General features: G+C 33.1%; 2 protein-coding genes across 2 annotated transcripts in view; both read right to left on the bottom strand.

The window, feature by feature from the left end:
• LOC143920774 (actin-binding Rho-activating protein-like) overlaps positions 1–1,746 on the bottom strand; it is a 37,885-nt gene extending 36,139 nt beyond the window's left edge. Inside the window, exon 1 of the mRNA XM_077443737.1 lies at positions 1,496–1,746. Coding sequence (XP_077299863.1) covers positions 1,496–1,540 — 45 coding nt within the window. The 5' untranslated portion in view covers positions 1,541–1,746. The remainder of the gene's footprint in view (positions 1–1,495) is intronic.
• A 15,143-nt stretch (positions 1,747–16,889) lies between these two features.
• LOC143920764 (uncharacterized) lies at positions 16,890–20,996 on the bottom strand. The gene is made up of 3 exons (XM_077443717.1): positions 20,915–20,996; positions 17,514–18,333; positions 16,890–17,426 (listed from the first exon to the last, which is right to left on the bottom strand). Exons 2-3 carry the CDS (start codon positions 18,245–18,247, stop codon positions 17,420–17,422), a joined length of 741 nt encoding a protein of 246 aa, XP_077299843.1. The 5' UTR covers positions 18,248–18,333; positions 20,915–20,996; the 3' UTR covers positions 16,890–17,419.
• Positions 20,997–21,884: the final 888 nt, after the last annotated feature.

Below are 21,884 nucleotides of genomic sequence, written 5' to 3'. Positions count from 1 at the left end.
TATTTACTCAAAAAATCAGTATAAAATACTAAACAGTCAGTACGAATGTTATTATACTGTATAATTGTATTGTAATGTGATTTAACAAAGTTGATTCATATAAATTTTTCAAAATAAATACTAACCATTTCGTTTAAATACTGACCATTAATTATACTGTGACGGCTTTGATAATAACCGCTTACCAAAAATAATACGCAATAGAAATAACAAGAAAACCGGTATTTAATTTTATTTTACATAGATATATACCAGGAAGGCTTGACAGGAAGTCCCCAATGCGCCTTCCTGGACAATTAATATAAACAATGCAGCATTTTATTATTACATAAATCACTGTATTTTGAGAGGCTGAAGAACACGAAATAACAATTAATTAAATAATCAATCCATTGAGACATCTATGGATTTAGATTATTTGTACATAATTTTAAGGAACCGTTTCAACAATGATCAGATAAAATTGGAAAACTCTGATAAGAAACGATCGATTTGGAGTGACAAATACCCTCAAATCTACCCTCTTGGTGCTAAACATACCTTTGAACCATACTGCTAGCTAATGAATTTATTGAAATGTTTTAACCATAAGGTTTTTTATACCGAACGTCTGCGTATGATATTTATGCAGTCTAATAACTGACCGAAATTTGAATGAAATTCTGAAAATTTCCAAAGCATCGAAAACACATTTTAAACTCCGTATGAAAATGCAAATTTATGAAATGATAAATTTTAAGTAGTACCAAAATAAAAATACTGAACTGGCTATTTGTAGTAATGAATTTATTATTACTTGTTTGAGATTCGAATATAACCCTATTTGCCTGTCACATTTTTACAAAAAAACTTCGCCTCATAGTTGGATTAATTCAGAATTGACACGACATCAATAAAATATCAAATCGATTCAATCATCATTCAAATTTGTTAAAAATATTTTTGAAAATTGTTTATAAGCTTTCATCCATGAATGAAGACTGTACAACAAAATTGTACAGTTTTCATTCCATTTCGATTAGCTCATTTTTTGTTAATGTAAGAAAAAAAAGCGACATATAAGAACGCTTAATAAGCTGACTTTCTTTATCAATACTGACATTGTATTAAAAAGAAGATATAAATTGAACTTTTCAACCAAGAAATTCAAAACAAACACAACTCTAGCCCCATATATATACATATTATTATAGACGATTAAAAATGATGAACTTTCATTGAATCTCACATACATTCGGTTCCGTTTCTTGGCATTAGAAGTTGAACTGAACTAACAATCAACAAATGAATGAACTGAGAGCATAACAACACTACCACACTAATCATTAAGTCCAATATCTACATATATACATAACTATTCACGATAAAACTTTTCGGATCAAAACACATAGTAGTAGAAAGTAGCGTCAAACTCTTCGGATGACCTTTTTTCGCACAACTACGGGCAAAAAGTTTAACACAACTTGCAAAACATGAAAATGGCACGCATACTCACAACGACAAACTTGATGACGCTTATCTCATGGCCGAGGTCAGACATGGTGTCCGTCAACTTTGCGGCCTGCGGAAGAGTAGATGAGAGATGAAGACCCTGCTGTTGCGGCAGTCCACTGAGGTATGTGCCCAGAACTGTCAAGCCGGAAGACTTATGAGTGGCACGCAGCGTTATTAATAAATACCACCTTCTTTCTGCCGATGCGTGTGTGTGGGTGTCCGATCGCGGATTCCCCCGCGGATTCACCGCAAAAGTGCAAATAGTGGTGGAAGATTTGCAATGAGGGGGGGTAAATTGCCTCCTCACTCTCTCCCCCCCCCCACCCCCCTATCTCATTCGTTTCTCCCTCCTTCGAGGCGAGGAAAGAGGGCCCGGGAAGCGCGTGGGATGTGGCGTGCTTCCGTACCACTGAATCACAAGCTGCTCGCATTCTTTCGATGATTTTGTGATGATTTGGCCATATTCTGCTCTGTTGGAGTCTGGTGGTGAGATTTCGCGTGTCGCTTGGATAGGGTTACCAACTGTTGACTTTCGGTCAGATTGCATTTTAGTCGGAGTCGTGAATAACCTATGATGATCCTTTCAATACTAATTCCCAAAAATATTTTTATCTGCAGCGCGTTTATCGTATGTTTAACGGAGAGCTGAATGAGGTTGATCTATTTGGTATTTCCCTACATCAATTCAGGTCTAACATCAAGAGAATCTTGACCAATTGATTCATTTCTTCTCCTATTCTATTTTTCCAATATTTCCAATATTTTTATACTTAAGTTTAGTTATGTAATGTGCTATTTAATCATATTATAGCTTTCATTCTTTTCCTTTTCATTTGTTTATTTTGTATTTACCTTTTTCATTTGTTTTATATTTGTAAATTTCAATATCTTCTTATATTCTATTTTATAACCTTTTCCAAATATTTTAATACTATAGTTTAATTATGCAATGTTCTACATATTTTGTCATGCCTTTATTCTTTACTTTTTAATTTGTTTTCCTCATATTTATCTTTTTCATTTTTGTAAAAATCTATTATTGGACTCGGATGTTACATATATTATTTATTTACTATTTGTTTTTTTATACATATCTATGTACATCCTGTCTGTTGATTTTTCAATTAATAAAATAAAATAAAATGAGTGACGTAAATATATGTATAATATATATGAGAGATAATGAGAACCTATTATCAGTGGTGTCACCCCAATTTGGAACAACGGGTTTCCATTTTTTTTCATTAAAATTATTTTGAAAATATATACAATTTTTTTTCGTCCAAGCCACTATTAGATGAAATTTCATTCAATTTTTCAAGATTTGTATAAATTTTGATAAAAATTATATGACTTTTTAGATTAAATAACGGGTTTCCGGAAACTTTTGATTTTTAACAACGGGTTTCCGGAAACCCATGGAATCCATTAGGGTGACACCACTGCCTAGAATGCAAATTTTATAAGATAATCGCTGAACCCGGCATGCGTTGTAATGCCACAATAACACATACGATTCCCGTTCCAGTTCCCGTTGCGTTCCCATTCCCCGTTCCCGTTCTCGTTCCCGTTCCCGTTCAGTTTGTCGGAAAAATTCAGGCAGCGAATACATTTGATATTAATCAATTGTTTGTTTATTTTACCCTATAAACGCAGGTCGCAACGCGAAAACATTTGAAATGGTTGCGTTGCAATGACACTCATTCCCGTTTTTCCCGTTTCCGTTCCCGTTCCCGTTTCATTTTTACCGTTTTCGCTCTTTCCATGAACTTCGAAATCCTCCGGTAATACCTAATTTCAAAGAACTCTTGATCTAGTTCAAGTAGATTCATTCAGGGCCGGCTGGTTGTGAACATTAAAATATTAACATACAAATTTATCAAGTATTTTATAAAACCTGTACAAAAATCAGACGTGATGTACAAAAATCAGACATGAGATCTTGCGACCAATCGATCACACGGCACCCGTTTTTTTCACAGTAAGCTTCCTGAACATGCATACAACAAATCCTGAAAGTTCCATCGTAATCGGTTTAGTGATTTAGGAACCTATACGAGACAGACAGACAAACAAACATTCATTCAATTTTATATACATACATATATATGTAGATAGTATCGATATTTCGATAGTAATTTGGACAAAGTTAAATTATATTGAGTGTATCTATATGTATATAAATTTGGACCCCCTGTCTAGCTGTGCCCTCATGCTTTGCTATAAGATATGTTGCTACGCCACTTGGAGGAGAGATTAATAAACGTTAAGACTTAATTAAAGTGATGGAAAATGTGTTCGAATGAATCTGACAGGTTGAAGTCATGAAAGTTGAAAGATGGCGGTAATTTGCGTGTTAAATAATGATATTAAATATTAAAAAATAAAGAAATTAATTATTCACACGAGCACAATATATTTATGTATATTTTTATATTACAGTCTGTGTTCTCTCTGGTCTGGTACTATATAGTTTTCATACACGAACTATTGGTTTTAGTTAAGTGATAGCAGCCAAAAACTATCTTCAAATAGACCCACCAGATATCGCATGAAACTTATAGCTGTCAAAACGCCAAGTATTCAAAGGGAAAATCCTATGGAAACCACAATACAACATTTTTATAATTCCCGTTATAATTTTCAAAATATTCCAAACTAGAGAAAGCATACATGTGTATGTACATATGTACGTATCTACATGAGAGATGGGACAAACGACTGAAAATACTTAATTATGAACCAATAAAATTCACATTCAATAGAAAAAACACCTGACCGTTGATTCCAATACTCACTTTTGGCAAAGCAGTGCTAGATTTTGAATTAAAGACTGCAAAAGTCAAAAATCTGCACAAATTGCCCATTTTTTTAAACGCTCGTATCTCTTAAATGATACATAGTTAGCCACCAAAAAATATTGTGATATTTGAATTCAGTGGGTCAAACTTAGTAAATATTGATTAGTTTCCGCTCCGGCAAGTATCAAATGTATTTTATGTATATAAGGTGACATACAAAATTTTCTTTTATGTACATAAGGGCAACATATTTTAATTATTTTATTTTAAGTTGCATTCACTGAATTAATGACGAATGGTTTGATATATAGACATTGCAAGACTTTCAATGAAAAACAATTAATCTTTTATTATTAAAAAAAATGAAACAAAAAACATGTTCTCCTTTGTTCAAGAGCATGTTCTCTTTGATACCATATGGTAAGCCTATTATTGAATTACTCACATCTATAAATATAATATAACGATTAACTTTCAGTAATAATTTTTCTATTTTTCTTTTAATATCTTCCTCCTTTTCTTTTAATAATTTATCTCATTTTCATTATCACTGACTTGTGCTGACAATTAAATCAATTAAAAGTAAATCGATCAAAGTCTAATAGTTTTAAGGAAAATTGTATTTGTACATTTTCCATATTTTATAAATAAATAATACACAATAAAATTTGTAAGTCTGTTTTCCCCATTATAAATATGCTATCGTGTTTTAACAAAGTAAATAAAAAAACTTGTTAAAATTAATTACACTTTATATAAGCGCAAATGTACTTTATATAAGCAAGCAAAGTATAACATCAAGTATATTTCGTTGAAACATTTTATCCACAATTCCTTTTGTGACAGTGAAATTGGTATACTTTTCTTAAAACTTTTCCATTTATGTTAAATTCAAAGCGTGGGCAAAAATAGCCGAATGCCACGTGATTTGTATCACGTGTTTTATTTTATTAAAAAACGTGAATATATATGGTAAGAAAATGACTAATTTTCTGTCTAAAAATGGCCAAGATAAAACTGAAATTCAATGAAACCGAATTTTTTACTGCACATCCCTGAGCTGTATTTATATATATTGATAAAAAAAAACCAATGATCTAAATACATCCTGGAATCTAATCAACATTCTCGATAATGTACAGGATTAAATGTTAAATCTGTGAAACAATGTCACGAAAAATTGAAAAATTGCCGACTATCAAAACAAATTTAAGATGCAAATTGAATTTTGAGAACGATATGGGTTTTGCAAACATAAACTGGCTACACAAATACAAGTACATATGTATGTATATACAATCATCTTATTAAATATTTAAATACACAAAATCATATTCTGGAAAATTTATTTATTGATATTTCCTTCGCTCTATAGAAAATACATTTTTATGTAACTGAAGTCACACGTGCTAGTTCTTATTATACAGGGGAGAACTTGAACTTTGGAATCCGTGTCTTGAAGGAATGCAATTCAATTTCATGGCGTGTCATCGTGTTATGTTTGTGAATGAATTTTTGTGATTCAGCATTTGAAAATTACCATTGCGGAATTTTGCATATGAGCCAAATATTTCTGCCGTCTCTACTCCGATATTATAATATCATAGCGCTTAAGGGCCACCTCTAATATAATGTATTCAACCTTTGGTTATTTTGAACGAGTCCATCGAACCCCGATAAAATTAAAAATCAATTTACTCGTGATTTTTTTTCATCTCGGAATGTTACGCATTGAACTTCAAATCTCGTCGGTTTCATATATCTTTTTGAATTCAAGGTAATTACTAATTTTAAACTCGCCGCCTTGCTCTGCTCGCGACCCTTTGTGGTCTGAATTAATAAAAATTTGAAATTCGCAATAATTAAAAAGATTTTTCACACGATGATTGATAACTCTGATAATATACATAATATAATACTTCACCAATTTCAGTTTTACTTTTACCTTAAAACTATCCTGATATTTTAATTTCCATGTTTTTAAAATAGCATATGTGTTTATATTTACAACTTCATACACTGCTTGTGGTTTTGCCTGGCTTCGCTCGGTATTTGTAATATAAACCGCTTAAACCGCTTATTTAATAGTAAAAATTAATTTGTTTTTTTATTAAATACTAGTTGTTTTACCCGGCTTCGCTCAGTATTTGTAATATAAATAGCGTAAACATGGCAAATCTAATAGTAAATATTCATTTGTTTTTTTATTAAATTTATTTGAATCGAAAAAAGAAATCGACTCGTTGTCATAGAAATTTTAATTTGTTTGCGAAATTCCCAAACAAAGATACAAACTTACATACAAAGTCTCTTTCGAAGTTACATATTAGATATTTGAATCGAACAAAAAAAAATTAACGACAGCCAATCAGAAACGAATGGCTATTTTTATATTGAGTTCGCTTATAGTCTTCGGAACTATCAATTAACACGAACTGACTCAACTGTTGATCTTGGTATACTGTTTAGGAGTGATTTCAAATTTTCGACTCATATTTCAGATATGTGCTGTAGGGCTACCAAAATGCTTGGATTTGTTCTGCGCAATTCTCACTACTTCCAAGATCCGAATATAATGGTGTTACTTTATTGTTCACTTGTCCGGAGCATATTGGAGTTTGGTTCTGTAATTTGGAGTCCTACTGAAATTAAATTATCTCTATTGATAGAAAGAGTCCAGAAGAAATTTCTACGATACCTATACTTGAAAAAGTATATCCGTATTTATTTCCCACGGCGTTTCTGCAAGGTACCTTGGGCTTTAATTCTTTGGCTTCTAGAAGGATTGTTGCCATTTCCAAATACTTCTTTGGAGTTTTAAATGGAGTTGTTGACAATCCTTCGATTTTATCAGAGCTTAAGTGCTCCTGAGACCGGTAGAGCGCTGCGTAATCGACGACTCTTTCAACCTATCTTTGCAAGAACGTCTACTTTCAAGAACTCGTCACTGGTGGAAGCTGTCCGGTTCCTTAATGTGATTGATGAGAATTTTGACCTGTTCAACTGTCATGTTGATGAGCTGGTTAGTTTCTTGAGATTCAATACGAGACTATTTGAATGATTGGAATTTTTATTGCTTTTTCTTTGTTATTTTCTTTCTATTTTTCTTTTTTTTTTTTTTGTAAGACCGGTGTGACGCTTTGGGGCAACCTGTCAGGTCACACTGGTCATTTTATTGTCGTTATTATTTTAAAATAATAATAAATTAAATAAATAATAAAAAAATAATATATAAGTGAATCGGAACTGAAATTGGAACCGGGAATCGGAACTACATAAAATTGGAATTGGAACTGAAACAGGAATCCGGATCCTGAAATGAAACAGGAATCGGAAATCGGAACTGAAAACGTAATCCGGAGCTGGATGGGAATCCGGATCCGGAACTGAAAAAGGAATCAAAATTGAAAACGGAATCGAAATCGACATCGTTATCGTCATCATAGAAAATTTGATTTTTTCGATAACGTCACAGATTTTACCAACCAAAACTTACATACGAAGTCTCTTTCAATATTATACATCAAATTAATACTAATTTCAAAGGATTTATGAAAAAACTTATTAATTTCATTTAATCTAAATGTTCTTTTTATTTTTTCAAAATTAAAACTCTTATTAGTACATAAATATCTATTTCAATGCAAAACAACACCAATAAAAAAAGGAATATCGAATGTGAATTTCATTCGAAGAAAGTGTATAAAAATAATAAAATGGGAAACGATTCAAAGATTTGGATCCGCAATTAGTGATCTATTATACGATGGGAAATTTGGCTTTCGGCCAATTATTTCAGCTGATTGTACATATGTATGTATACTGATTCTTGCACTGATCTTGAGAGGAATCCTTTTAAAAAAAATCAAGAAATTGAACAGTTGATAAATTATTTAAATCAGTTTAGCTGTCACTCCTAATAATAATGCTTTGGTTCAAGTTCATTTTTCGAGTGTGCGGCATCAGAGTTTGTGCTGTAAGGCGGACCACTGTTGTTAGCATTGAAGTATATTCTACCCATTCTACTTCAATGGTTGTTAGCCTACACGAGTTATCCTCAAAATACAAGGGCACAAACATTTTCCTGAAGAGCATAATGAAGGAAGGACATCAGTGAGAATTTCTCACGAAAACAATTCATACATATCGATATATACCTATAGAATAAATGAAAATAGCACACCGCATTTATCAGATCCGACACCACACTTTCTGGCTCTTTTCTACACTTAAGATGACAATCAAAGAAACCATTTCTAAGATAATTCCAAAGACTCAAACGGCCACGACAGATTGGCTACAGACCGAGATATTTATTTAGAGCACAGAACAAGTGTGGTTAGCCAAGGATAATACTTTGAAGATGACTAACTGAAATTTGTGCTACAACGGAACATACATATTTCTTTTAATCATACATTCCATACATATTGCATACATTATACGATCGTGTCCTTCTGGTCGATTTTCAAACGGTATTATTTCATGAGTGGCCATCTGCTTTGTCAACACTTGGAAGTTATGGCGGTTTCAGACTCATCCCACAACAATTCAGGCGTCATTCGAATTATGAACCAAAATAGATTTCAAAGTCGTGCTGAAAATGTTCATTTTCAAAATACAATCAATAAAAATTAATCGGCACATTTTCTTTGACTAAATCCAAAATCAATACCACGAATACACCGTGAACTCTCAATATTTACTGTTACATCATCATTATCGAGTTACCGCAAATATAATATGTAGTATCAAAACAACCAGTCTGCCTAGGGCGACGCCGGCTATATCCATCAATATATGTAATATGTATACAACACAATATAAAAGATCGGCCCAATCGTTCAAATACATGCATACATATATTAAAGTTACAAATGACAGTGCATTTAATTAATTTTCAGTAATCAATCCTCGTTCATATTGGCCTCGTTTGAGTGCCTTGCGAAATTGGCAATGCATATTATCTTAAGTGCACACTTTTGGTACAAAGTTACACAACGGCCAATGTCAAATTGTAATCGAAGTGCATTATATTTCGACCCGGCGTCACCCGAGTATACATACATACATATGTACATTCATACATACATATATAGGTATAATAAATAACGCGTCGCGTCTTCGAGTAATGACGTCAGCTTGGGAGAAGCCTAGTATGTATGTATATGTAAGTTTTTCCCTGGATATTCTTATATACTTAGTAGCGCTATTCCGCGTGCATGTGTGTGTCTGTGTGTGTCTGCGATAACGCTCGCCGTACTATAATAGTCGTTTCGATTCGACATACACATATACGTCACAGTTAAAACACTGCCAACAAATAAGAAAAACTTCTATATATACTGTTTGCTACCAATGTTTCCTCTAGGCAAATAGACGGCGCTAAGTCTCTGAGAGTTTACCGCCATCTATTGAAAAATTATTTAATTAATAAATAAATTCATTAATTTTTCTATTGTTGTTTTATTTTGTTTACATGTACATAGGTACGTAGGTAGTTGGTACAATTTTTTTTAAATTAAATATAAATATTAAATTAAATATATTTAAAAGGTATTTGAAAAAAAAACGACCGCGTGCGGATCGAACACAGGACCGACATATTTCTCTTAATTTAATAACTTAATATGCCAACATCCATGCGATGATATTTCATCAGGTACAACACTAGTAATACTAAAAGCGAACACAATGGTGTATGTATGTATGTGGGTATGTGGCGGACGCTTCGACAAGTATGGGGATTTCAAAAAAACAAATTTTAGAATACCAGGAGTATACGTTATGCATAGAGATGTGGCGAAGCGGGAAAGCGGGCTAGCAGGGAAGTGGGGGGGGGGGGTGGAAAGTCGGAGATGTGCTCTTGATATTGAGCGCCAAGCAACGTTAGACCGAGCAACGGGTAACTTCATCGTCAGATACGCTGCGCGGGAGCGTATACACATACACACATCCATGAAGACACACACACACAAATTCATTCATCATTTCGAACGAGTGAACAGCGCATTAATGCGCGCGCGCCTATAAATTACGTTACACTATATTTATATACTAGTTTTTTTATCCGGCTTCGCTCAGTATTTGTAATATAAACAGCTTAAACATGGCGTATCTAATTGTAAATATTCATTTGTTTTTTTATTCAATTTATTTGGATCGAAAAAGATATAATATTCAACCAATTGAATTGTCGTCATAGAAACTTTGTTTTTTTACGAAGTTCTCAACCAAAGATACTTACATATATACATACTTACATACAAAGTCTCTTTCGAAATGATATATTAGATAGCATATAACTTTATTTTAATTCGTGTATCAATTCCTTTCTGAAGCCACCCGTTGAAATCAACGGGCACAGCACTAGTTTTACAATAAAAGTATACATGAGATTCGTCGATCTGTGCGCAAATTTCACGACCTGATTCATCCTATTGTCAGTTTATAATTTGCAAATTTCGCACACTTTTACGCGCAGATTTGCACTCTCACCGTGTCCGGTTCATTCCGTTTAAAGGCGAATGTTCGTACATGTTTACGTACATAGTATGTACATAAGCCCGCCATTGACGAAGTGCGATAAAATCACTGGAGCGTGGAGTGCATACGTGAAATATTTGCTCGATGTTTGTCCCGTTCGCGGAATTCACACGAATATAATAACCGGAATGATTCAGCCGCATTTTGAGAGCCGCTGAAAAAGTCCGCGGAATGCAAAGAGTAGACCGGAATTTGTCCGAGAACTCCACTTCAACACGATCCAAGTGAAAATACGCCCACGATTTTTCCTAGTCGAGAAAATTCCCAACGTAACGTTTGATTAATTCGCATTTATTATTATGATCACGCTGAAAATTTTTCCGAATTTTCAGAGTTGTCGTAGTTGATTTTTTATTTTATTTTTAAATGCTTCTTATTACTACTAAATTATGTTCACAATACATCTTATATCTATTTTAATAGCTACTGATACACTGATAATTTTCTATTTTACAATTTTAATTTAATTTTCTTAGTAATCATAGTAGTATACATATATTATTCTAATGTTAATGTACAGCATAATAGGAAAAAGAGCTCAAAAACCTATTCTCAATTATTTAATGTCGTAGTGTGAATGTCTACGTACATATGTACATATGTGCACTTGTATATAATTTCTATTAATACATATTATAATTGGTTGAAGAGTTTTTACTGAGAACTTTCAACTTAATGAACTAACAATATGTCTTCCACTTTTTTAATCAGTATATATGTACATACTAGGGTTTCTGTATTCCCGGAATTCCACGTTCGGGGAATGCGCTGTACTTACTGCTAAACAACTAACCTTTAAGATTATTTTGCGATTCTTTGTGTATTTGATTTCTTATTTCCCTTCGTGTAGTCGTGAAAATGTTGTATATTTTCAAGATTTTTTAAACCCAATTCCCGGGATTTGAGATAAGAATTCCCGGGACACGGGACAACAAAAACCCTAGTATGTACATATGTATATCGAGAAACCATTGACAATGTATTCCTTTCTAAATGATTTTTCTTTTGAATAATAGCTAGACGATTCGTTTAAAAATTCCCAATCAAACTTGGCAAGTTAAAATTTGCCAGTTTGATTTTGTAGATGTAGCTTCCGATGAGAACTGGGTTTTTGTGAACCCATTGTCAAATAATAGTACATATTCATGAACAATGCCAGTGCATCTGCTGGATATTATGTTATACAATTACTTTTTTGCATATTTATGTCTGAAAGTTTGGTAACCAAGCAACTCCACACAAGACAAGTGCATTGTGAAAATCATTTTTGCAGTTACTATTTATTTAAAAACTTTTTTCCTCTTAGAAAAGTCAAAAATGTTGTGATTCTTTCCATACCCCTGAACGTATCAATCTGAAAATTTATATTTGTATTATTTTTGTACTAACTTAGAGCAGTGGTGTCACCCCAATTTTGGAACAACGTGTTTCCGAATTTTTTTTCAATAAAATTATTATAAAAATATAAATATATTATACTTTTTTTTTCGTCCAAGGCACTATTACATGAGAATTCATTAAATTTTCAAGATTTGTATAGTTCTTGATAAAAAATTTATGAATTTTTGGAATAAATAACAGGTTTCCGGAAACTTTTGATTTTTAACAACGGGTTTCAGGAAACCATTAGGGTGAGGCCACTGAGTTGATAAGGTTTTGGTCAGAATTTGTAAACCGGAAGTAGTATTTTTTTTTAAACAATATGTCATTATTTTTTTTTACCTTTTAAATTAAATTACTTTTATTTCCTTGATATTTAATGTGTATAATATTTAGTGATTTTATGTAATAGATTTGTTTTTTAAAAATCCGACAACCGCAAGTAAAACGTCGTTTTCGTCTTGTGTAAGTTTGCCTACATTTGTGCTTCAATTTGTATCGAAAATGCTCTCATAGCCGGTATGTGTGAACGTGTATTTATGTTTGATTATCGAATTTTGTTTTGTGACCCTCTTACATATGTACATATATTCCTCAAATACGTAGATAAAGTCATGAGTTGGTCAGAATTTTTTTACACGTCGCATTGGTCTCAGCTGTTTGTGTATTTGTCATGGAATTGAAGATTTGTACAATATACATATGTATGTATATGCAAATATAGAGCTCGCTATATACATATGTAGATAGCTGAATGATTGTGTGGGAAATTCTTAAAACAAATTCAATCCAAAATTTTCTTCGGAATAGATGTATTCATTGATTTGAATAAATTATGTAAAGATTTTTACATAAATAAAGTTTGGTGTCATGGAAATAAAATATCTATGATTATTTTATGTAGTGATTGTGCATCCTTTTTATAATTTTTTTTTTTCTTTTAATTAAATGACAATTTTGTCGCCCAATAAAGTATTGTTACGTACACCGCCGATTAAGTTCAATCGGATTAGGCCGAGTAGCATCCCAGAGACTGTGTGACCGTTATAATTGGTTTCAAGGATTATCTCTAGACTATACATAAGTGCATGTAAGCTAAACAATGGCCACCGAATTGGCTCCTATTGGTCCCTTCGCAGAAGTGACCGATATCGTGGGACTGGGTGTCGTGGGAAGACACTTCCGTGGCACATCTAGTAAGTGACCATAACAATAGGTAAACAAATCGGACGTCGAAGATGCCCTGAGAGACCTGCCCCTTATAAGGCGGTATCAAGACATTCTGGACGGAGCACTGCCAGTGCGTGTATCTCCTTAATCACCAATAAATGCTGTGACACGACTTTGGCCTTTTACTTGGATCCTCCACCCACCCCTACGCAACAGTATGATACATTTTTCAACACGACTTGAATTAAAAAAAAAGATCATTTATGTACATAATTTTACAATAGATTTTTGATGTATGTATGTACATGTGTATGTTTTCATGTTATAATATTACGAAATTGTATGTATTTAATGTGTGTGCTTAAGAGGGCTGGACAGCAGCGCCTTGTCCATACAAACGTACTATACTTCTCCCTTCCTCAATTATGGCACTAGAGAAATTATTTTTTAATATGCTATGGATATCCACCATTGAGGTGCATCTATCGTTTTATTTTTATGATCAATTATTTTTTATATGAGCTAGGAGCCGCCAAACATCTATAAAATCGCCTCTTTTTTACACCCACGAAACGAGTCCAGCGTGCTTATTTAACGCTCGATTTAAAAAAAAATACGCCGATAGATGCACAAAAAGTATTTTTCTTATACCGATGATGAAATTTTTTTTAAAATTGGTCCAGTTTTGGAGGAGAAAATAGTAAAATACGAAACCTCGATTTTGTCAATTTAAAATACGTTTTATCTGGTCGAAGCGCAACTGTCGCATTCACTCAATATATATATATATATTGTCGCATTCACTCAATATATATATATATCGAAGAAAGAAACGGTAACAAAATTAAGGTTTCAGGTGTACAGCCCTCTTAATGATTTAATAAAATGTAAGCAAATAAGCATTTTAATATGAACTTTGAGAATATGGGAGATAAGGATTGTACAGGTATTTATTTATTCATTTAAAGTTTGGACCATTGTAGCATTACAGGAATTCTTAATGCGCCACAATGTTAAAAAATGTAACAGAAAAGAAAAGAAACAAAATAATAACAAAATGAAATTAGACAACGGTATAACGGAGGGGTAAAATGTTTGCAAATGTTTTATTCATAAAATAAATTGTAGACATGACAAATATTCAAATAAAAATAATTTCAATTTAAAAATAAAATTAACAAGTGTAATAGAACAAAAAAAAAACAGTTGATTTGTAAACAAGCTATTTTAACTCGGGAATTAAAACAAACGTGTAATACAATAACTCTGAACGAATAAAAATATAATTAAGTGCGTTTCACGGCACCAAAACCTTCACAAATATATTTTGATTTAATTTTTTATTAATACATTACACCTATAATATTACTACTAGAAACTTACATTTAAACACTTAGTTAATTGCATGTCCTTTAACACATGCATACTTTGGGATACAAGGTAACATTTAGTATTTTTAAGATGTAAATATAACATTTAGATAATTGTGTTTAACACTATCAATAATTAATAATAAAAAGCATGTAAAAAAAGTAAATTACATAATAAATAAAAAATAAATCAAAGCATACATACATACATACATGTATGTATGAATGTACATATATTGATGTGAACAATAACATCTCAAATCATATTTGAGCGTAGTAATTAAATCCTAACCTAAAAAGATGAAAAACCTAACTTCAAAAAACATGTATTTAAACAACAGGAATCATAAAATTCTGCGAATCATATTAATAATACAACATTTACCATAGAATCTTGACTATAAGTTGGACACAAATTAGATATTGTGTTAACGACACTGATAGACTGACTACATAAATGCACATCTACGGCAAATGAAACGACTCGCCTTAACATTCGCCATTAACATTTGCCGATATAAAGCGAAAACACATATTACTTCAATACACTTACATGCATAAACACCAAGAATATATTTTTAATGAGAAAATAAAAATCAAAGATCTTTGATAAAAAATTGTGCACAGAAAATACATATAATACATACTACTTTTGTGGAATGTATAATAAATCTGCATTACAACATACATAATATAATATAATATAATAGAACAACACCAATAAGTATGCCTTTGGAATAACAGGCGTAAAAGTAAATAAAATGGAACTTAAAAATTAATCAATATTAAAAATTAATCAAAAAATATCAATCAATCAAAATTGACGAAAATAAAACAGCCATAAACAGGAACGGTAATGTTAACATAAAGAGATTAAACACTTCCCTAATATATGTAACATATGTATATAGCATATTTTGTGCAAATGAAATAGCATATGATTTCAAATGAATCAGTAAAAATAACATAACAAAACGTCTTATCATCATCATCGTCACCATCATCGTTCCGTTGTAACTCAAGTCAAGTCTTACAGTTATGTCAACCATATATCTCTGATTAATGGAGACCCTACATACATAATACGCTGCACCGAATTGTCGAATCTATCGTTTAGCAATTCACCATAGAACCAGTGTTTTTAGACATTTTTCCCACATACATATATACCAGTAATATTATATAATATTAAAAAAAATAGTTGAGACTTCTATATTTCCAAATACGAGCGAAACGAAAACCCACTGTAGCATTCAATTATGTAGAAATCGGTGTAGATTATATGTATCTAAAAAGCTGACTACCAGAATCGTCGAAAATTTCGTACCAAGTTTAACGTTAACAAAATCATGAGTAACCGTAGTAGTGCTTTCTGCCTAACTAATATACTTAAATTACCGAAAACGCAAATATCGGAAGGCAAAGATCGAAAATCGAAAGATCTTAAGTCGAAAGATCCAAAAAATGGGTGCATGGTAAACAGTACATACTCAATTAATTTGCGCGAGCAGGATACAACAGGAACAAGAGGAACAGGCTTGTCCTCCCGTATTAATGTGCGCGCGCAGAATACGGGAGGAAAAGCCTGTTCCTCTTGTTTCTGTTGTACCCTGCTAGCGCAAATTAAGTGAGTATGTACCGTTTACCATGCACCCTTTTTTTTGATCTTTCGATTTTCGATCTTTGCCTTCCGATATTTGTGTTTTCTATAATTTAACATCCTGGCTCTTCACGTAGACCCGTATATACTATATTGGGAGGCTGCAGCCCGTAGCCCATGTGGACGACAAAAATTGCATGCATCATATGGACGAGCCGCCACTGATGTCCAGGAAGATTACTGTGAAAAAAAAGGAAAAATGGGAACGGGAATTGCATGCATTATTTGTGGCGTTGCAACGCATGCCGGGTTCAGCTAGTTATTAATAAACGCGTGATGTATTTTAACTTCTGATTCATTTACTTTGGGTGACTTGAAAGCTACGCCGTATATGTACATTAGGCAGAAAGCACTATTGTACAATCTTCATATTGTTTAGGTAAATCAAATTAAGTATAGATGTATTCATTAAATACTATAAAAACTTCCGGGATTTCTTTTATATATATTTTCTTGTTAATTATTTTTAATATAGATTTTGGTCAGCAATATTTTTAATTTATTTTTAATTCAGATTTTGGTCAGCGATAATTTTATAGAGAGGTTTCGCCAAAATTACGATAGAATTAATTTATCACATCATACCAATAGAGTCGGATCTGCAAAATCACAACTGCCTTGACCGTATCGCCAGCATACAAAGACTGGCATATTTTGCAAAATTTAATTCATTAAGTGCAATTTTTCATGATCAATAATAATTGGTATTAATCGGTTTGTATAGTTAATGAATCTGTTAATGTATACTGACCTTTTCCGTGAAAATGAATGACTGTATGTTATCACTTCTAAGCCGCAATGTTACAAATCCGACACTATTCGTATGACGCATCGAATTTAAATCGAAATACATTGGTGGGATTCGTCTTAAGATCTTCACCGTTAGTGTGATTCAGTCTCTTGGATTATGGCATAAATGGCCGTTTAAATGTTTACAAAATATTCTATATAGATATATATACATATTCATATAATCAATTTCAAGTTGATGCAAACAGTCATGTCCTATAAAGTTACAATATAATATATATATATATATATATATAAATAATATCTGAATATTTGAGATTTCATAATTTTTTTTGGGTTTACCAGGGTCTCCACATCGGATCATCCAATTGAGCTTTAATATCAATTGCCTCTTCCACGACGTCCATATTGCCATAGTCACGTGCAGAGACATCATCAAAGTCTTCGAATTTTACCATCTCCGGCTTGACATCTTCTTCGGGCTGAGCAGATTCCGGGGGCGAGTCGGGTTCGTTTAGCAGAACTTTACGTAGTTCTTTGAATCTCCACTCTGTATCATCCATGGCATTCTCGTTAACATCGGAGACGAACCGTTGGCACCTGGACGAACCCATCGGGGAATCAAATCTGGGCAAGCCTGAGACTTCAGTAGCGGACGTTGTGGGAAATATCAATTGCATGTCGGACCTGGTAGCGGGCTTGATGACGAAGAATTCGGACATCTGCATGTTGTTGTTCAATTGAGGAGTCATATTGCTTTCGTCAGCATGGGTCGTAGAAGGTTTAGCGATCGGTTCATTGACGGTTTCCATGCTCTTAGCAGCCTTCGATACCGAATAGTCCAGCGGCTCATTGAGACGGACTAGCGGCGGCTCCTGAGCCACCCGAACCTTCGGAGCCGGCTTAGCTTTGTTGACGGACGAGCGAGATTTCGGACGACTATTGGCGCAAAACTTTCCTTTGATCGAAACCGGTACATCAGCCGGGACTGGAACCCTCTTCAGCTCGATTTCCAGAAGGCATGCTTCCAAGTGGCGAAGCAACCTCAGATGACGCTCCCTTTCGCCGGAGTCCATAAACGTCGAGTTTATATCGGGAATGCTTAAATATCTTTCCGCCTCCCTGATGCATGCTGAAAAACCAGCTCTATACTTGTCTATCTCTGAAAAGTGGAGAAATTCAACGTTTAATACAAACATACAATACAAAACGAACATATGTTCGCTTTGCCCTCTACTATGCATATAAAATATATTACGTATACATTTAAAAATAATCAAATAGTCACAACGCTGATGGACCCAAAGAGTTTTTCACTCGTTACAAAAAAATGCAATAAAATAACAACAGAAAAGTATATGAAAATAGCTAAACTTAAATAATAGCAATAACAAGAAGACACAACATAGTAAAACATAAAACATAGTAATAAATAAAAATAAATGAAATAGTAAAAAATAAATAATATAATATAAATAAAACATGAAAAAATAAAAATAAAATATCAAAAAATAAAACAGTAATAAACTTGCAAAAAAAAAACTACCAATACACTACTAGCTAATTAACTTTATGAATTCGTTAAGATTATTTTCGGATAGGTTTAGGTTATTGGATGCAACTATTTGATTTTTACCGAGTTGACACATTGCGAATATCTTGGATGGCCAAATGACTTGTAAACATGGTTGACACATAATAGCTAGAATTTCATCAAATTCTCGCCAGTTCAGCGAACTCTGCCGCCATTTTGGAACGCTACTTGTATACGGTTAAAATCGGCAAAGTTGAGTCCAACAAGCTACTCCCATCACATCACATCAACCCGGTATTATGCCGCAAAAGTATCCTATATCCAAATAGCAACGGTTACCTCCAAATGAAACTTTGTAATTGTACTCAAATTAGCAACATGTTGTATTTAACATGTCGACTATATATATACATATGTATCCATTACAATTAGAATTATTATATAAATTGTATTATATTTGGATGGGATGTATTAAAAAAAAAAAAAAATATATATATATAATATATAAATATTTGTTAGTTATTAAACTGTATATATTTTTTTAAATTTCGACCCCATTAAATAGCATTCATATTATCAAATAGCATTCATATTATCAGACAAAATTTATTTACCGCTGAACAAGGACATCGTGCACTTCTTAACCCAATCAAGTAGATTCCTATGTATAAAGAAAAAACATCATCTTAATTTTAACTATATTTAACTACTTCATAACTAACTTTGTCTTTTTTTTTGTGGAATATTAAAGCAAACTCAAAACTTTCATAACCACGATCGGGGTCGATCCTATTAGAAACTCATAACAATGAGTTTCGTGATTTTTTTGGTGCTAACGTACATACATGTGATTGAAATATATTCAGTGACCTTATACAATTTTAAAGAGCGCAATTAGCAGTTTGGAAGCTGAAAGAGGTTTCAATTTTATAAATTACAAAAGTTAATAGTCTTAATCTTGTAGTAGTGGATTTAAAGGCTTCACAGCAAGGGGGTGCAAAGAGGGATCTTTAAATAAAACATACGCGTTATAAATTTAAAAGGTAGATTGGCATGGCAAAAGCTCAATGTCGAAACTGATCAAAATTTAGAATGATCAGGACATCACCGTGTCGACGAGAATGCGTCTGTTCCGAGCTTTAATCTTTCCTGTATTTTAATATGGGGTGGAGAAATGGACGGTGCGAGTAGGAAAAAGGCAGAGACGCTTTTAAGGTGTTGGAGATTGATACTTAGAATCCTCTGGACAGCAAACTAATGACTGCAAGAGCTGAGGGTTGGCGATATGCTATCATCCAACTGTTTAAGGCGCATCCTCCAAGTCTTGGGGCACATCGCGAGGGAAAACCAGGACAGTTTGGAAAGATTGGTCGTTCTGGGAATCATTGAGGGTAAAAGCTCGTCAACAATATAGAGTGAGCAGGTCAGGGCAAACCGTAGTTGAGTCATTGCAAGCTGCGGATGTCGAAAGGGCTGCAAGACCATGACGGGACGCATTATGTAAGTCAGAAAGCAGGAAAGATGCAACACGCAGGCATGAGAAGAACGAGTGGAAAGAAGATTATAAATTTATCAAAAATGTTTGATATTTGTATGCAAATAAAATCAAATGAAAGAAATGTTTAAAATCAGGGCTTTGGAGTCGGAATCGTTAGAAATTGAGCTGATTAATAAAGTATGTGAATATTGAATTACTAACAAACGTATAGTTTTGGTCAAGTTTGCTAAGATTCACCAATACACATTATATGCAGATATGTTGTTACTGCTATTGTCATTTTATCATTACTGATATAAGATAAGAGACTAACAAAATTTAAGACTTAAAATCATTTTGTTAATTTTATACTCGACTTTTGAATTGTGGTGAAAATAATAATTGAATAATAGAAATAGGTTTGCACATGAACGGACCAAGCAACCAGTACCGGCACTGAATACGGTCAGAAATGAGGCAAAGACAAGAAGAAGAGATTGATCTGATGAAACTTAAAAATCTTGGCAATAGTAGGAGTAACATACTGTCGGCTGCTATTATTGAAATTTCCGAGTTTACTTTTATATTGTACAAGTAAGAATCATAAAATTGCAGTAATCAGAGTAAAAATCGCAAGCATTAGATAACTAAAAACTAAGACCAATTTCAATTGGAAGATGTAAAATGCTTATTGATAAACAAATCAAAAGTCGTGAAAACTACGATATTAACCTTAACAAACGTGCGCGCTCACAAGTCGACTAACCTCGAACGTCAAGCAGACCGTAACCAAACATAAACAGCATTCAGCCGTAAGCGCATTGATAGCGACCAGTGCTATATTATTAACATTGCACATAAACGACTAAAAATAGCTCAGTTATTGATTGAAATAACCGAAAAATTGGTGGGTCATAGACAAAGAGTGCTGAAATATAATATCAAGTCTAATTCCCTATTAATATAACGGATTCTAAAAAAATTGAATAAGACCTAAACAAACACAAAAACATCAAATAAAATATTTTTCCAGTTTTTTAAGCGTCATCAAAAGGAGTCTGTAAATAGCCTATTATATGTGGGTTGACATTGGCTGAATACAGCCGGTTGCTAAAATAATTTTATTTCGTAGAGCTGGTTCCAAAATTCTGGAACAGAATAATTTCGGTAGCCCTTACGGCATAAACTCTGAGTTAACGGAGACTCAAAAAATAGATTTGAAAAAAATGAACTCGTACCAAAGCATTAAGATTAAGAGTGGGAGTAGACGGTTTCGTCGGCTCCTTTCATGAAACTCACGCATACACGCGTACTTGTCCCGTAAACCAACTACACCCACTTGATTTCAGAGATTATATTGATAATGGTAAACGTATTATTGCGCAAATTGCGATCTGGCATTCAAGTTCTTGTCAGTACAATATTTTGCGTTCATAAATTTTGATTGATTTTGAAATTTTGACGTGCGCTAGATCAATTTTTGCGGAATAATCACCGAACCATTGATAATATCTTAAGAAATAATCGCAATGAACATCTTGAAACAGTTACAAAAGCCAAACATAGTATTAATAGAATTGCAATTAACTCTGCAGAGGGGGGTATGAGGATTTTTGCTCATGAATTTAATTTGTTCAGAAAAAAGGGAGATTTTAAGAACTATTGACCATCCGGTGTAGGATGACACTTATGTAGGTAAAAC

Source organism: Arctopsyche grandis, chromosome 2 (assembly GCF_051622035.1).
Source record: "Arctopsyche grandis isolate Sample6627 chromosome 2, ASM5162203v2, whole genome shotgun sequence".
Taxonomy (NCBI): Eukaryota; Metazoa; Arthropoda; class Insecta; order Trichoptera; family Hydropsychidae; genus Arctopsyche; species Arctopsyche grandis.
This window is presented reverse-complemented; position numbering and strand designations above follow the sequence as displayed.

Coding starts and splice junctions, on each gene's coding strand:
- LOC143920764 (XM_077443717.1), bottom strand. CDS start 18,247: ATGGACTCCGGCGAAAGGGAGCGTCATCTGAGGTTGCTTCGCCACTTG.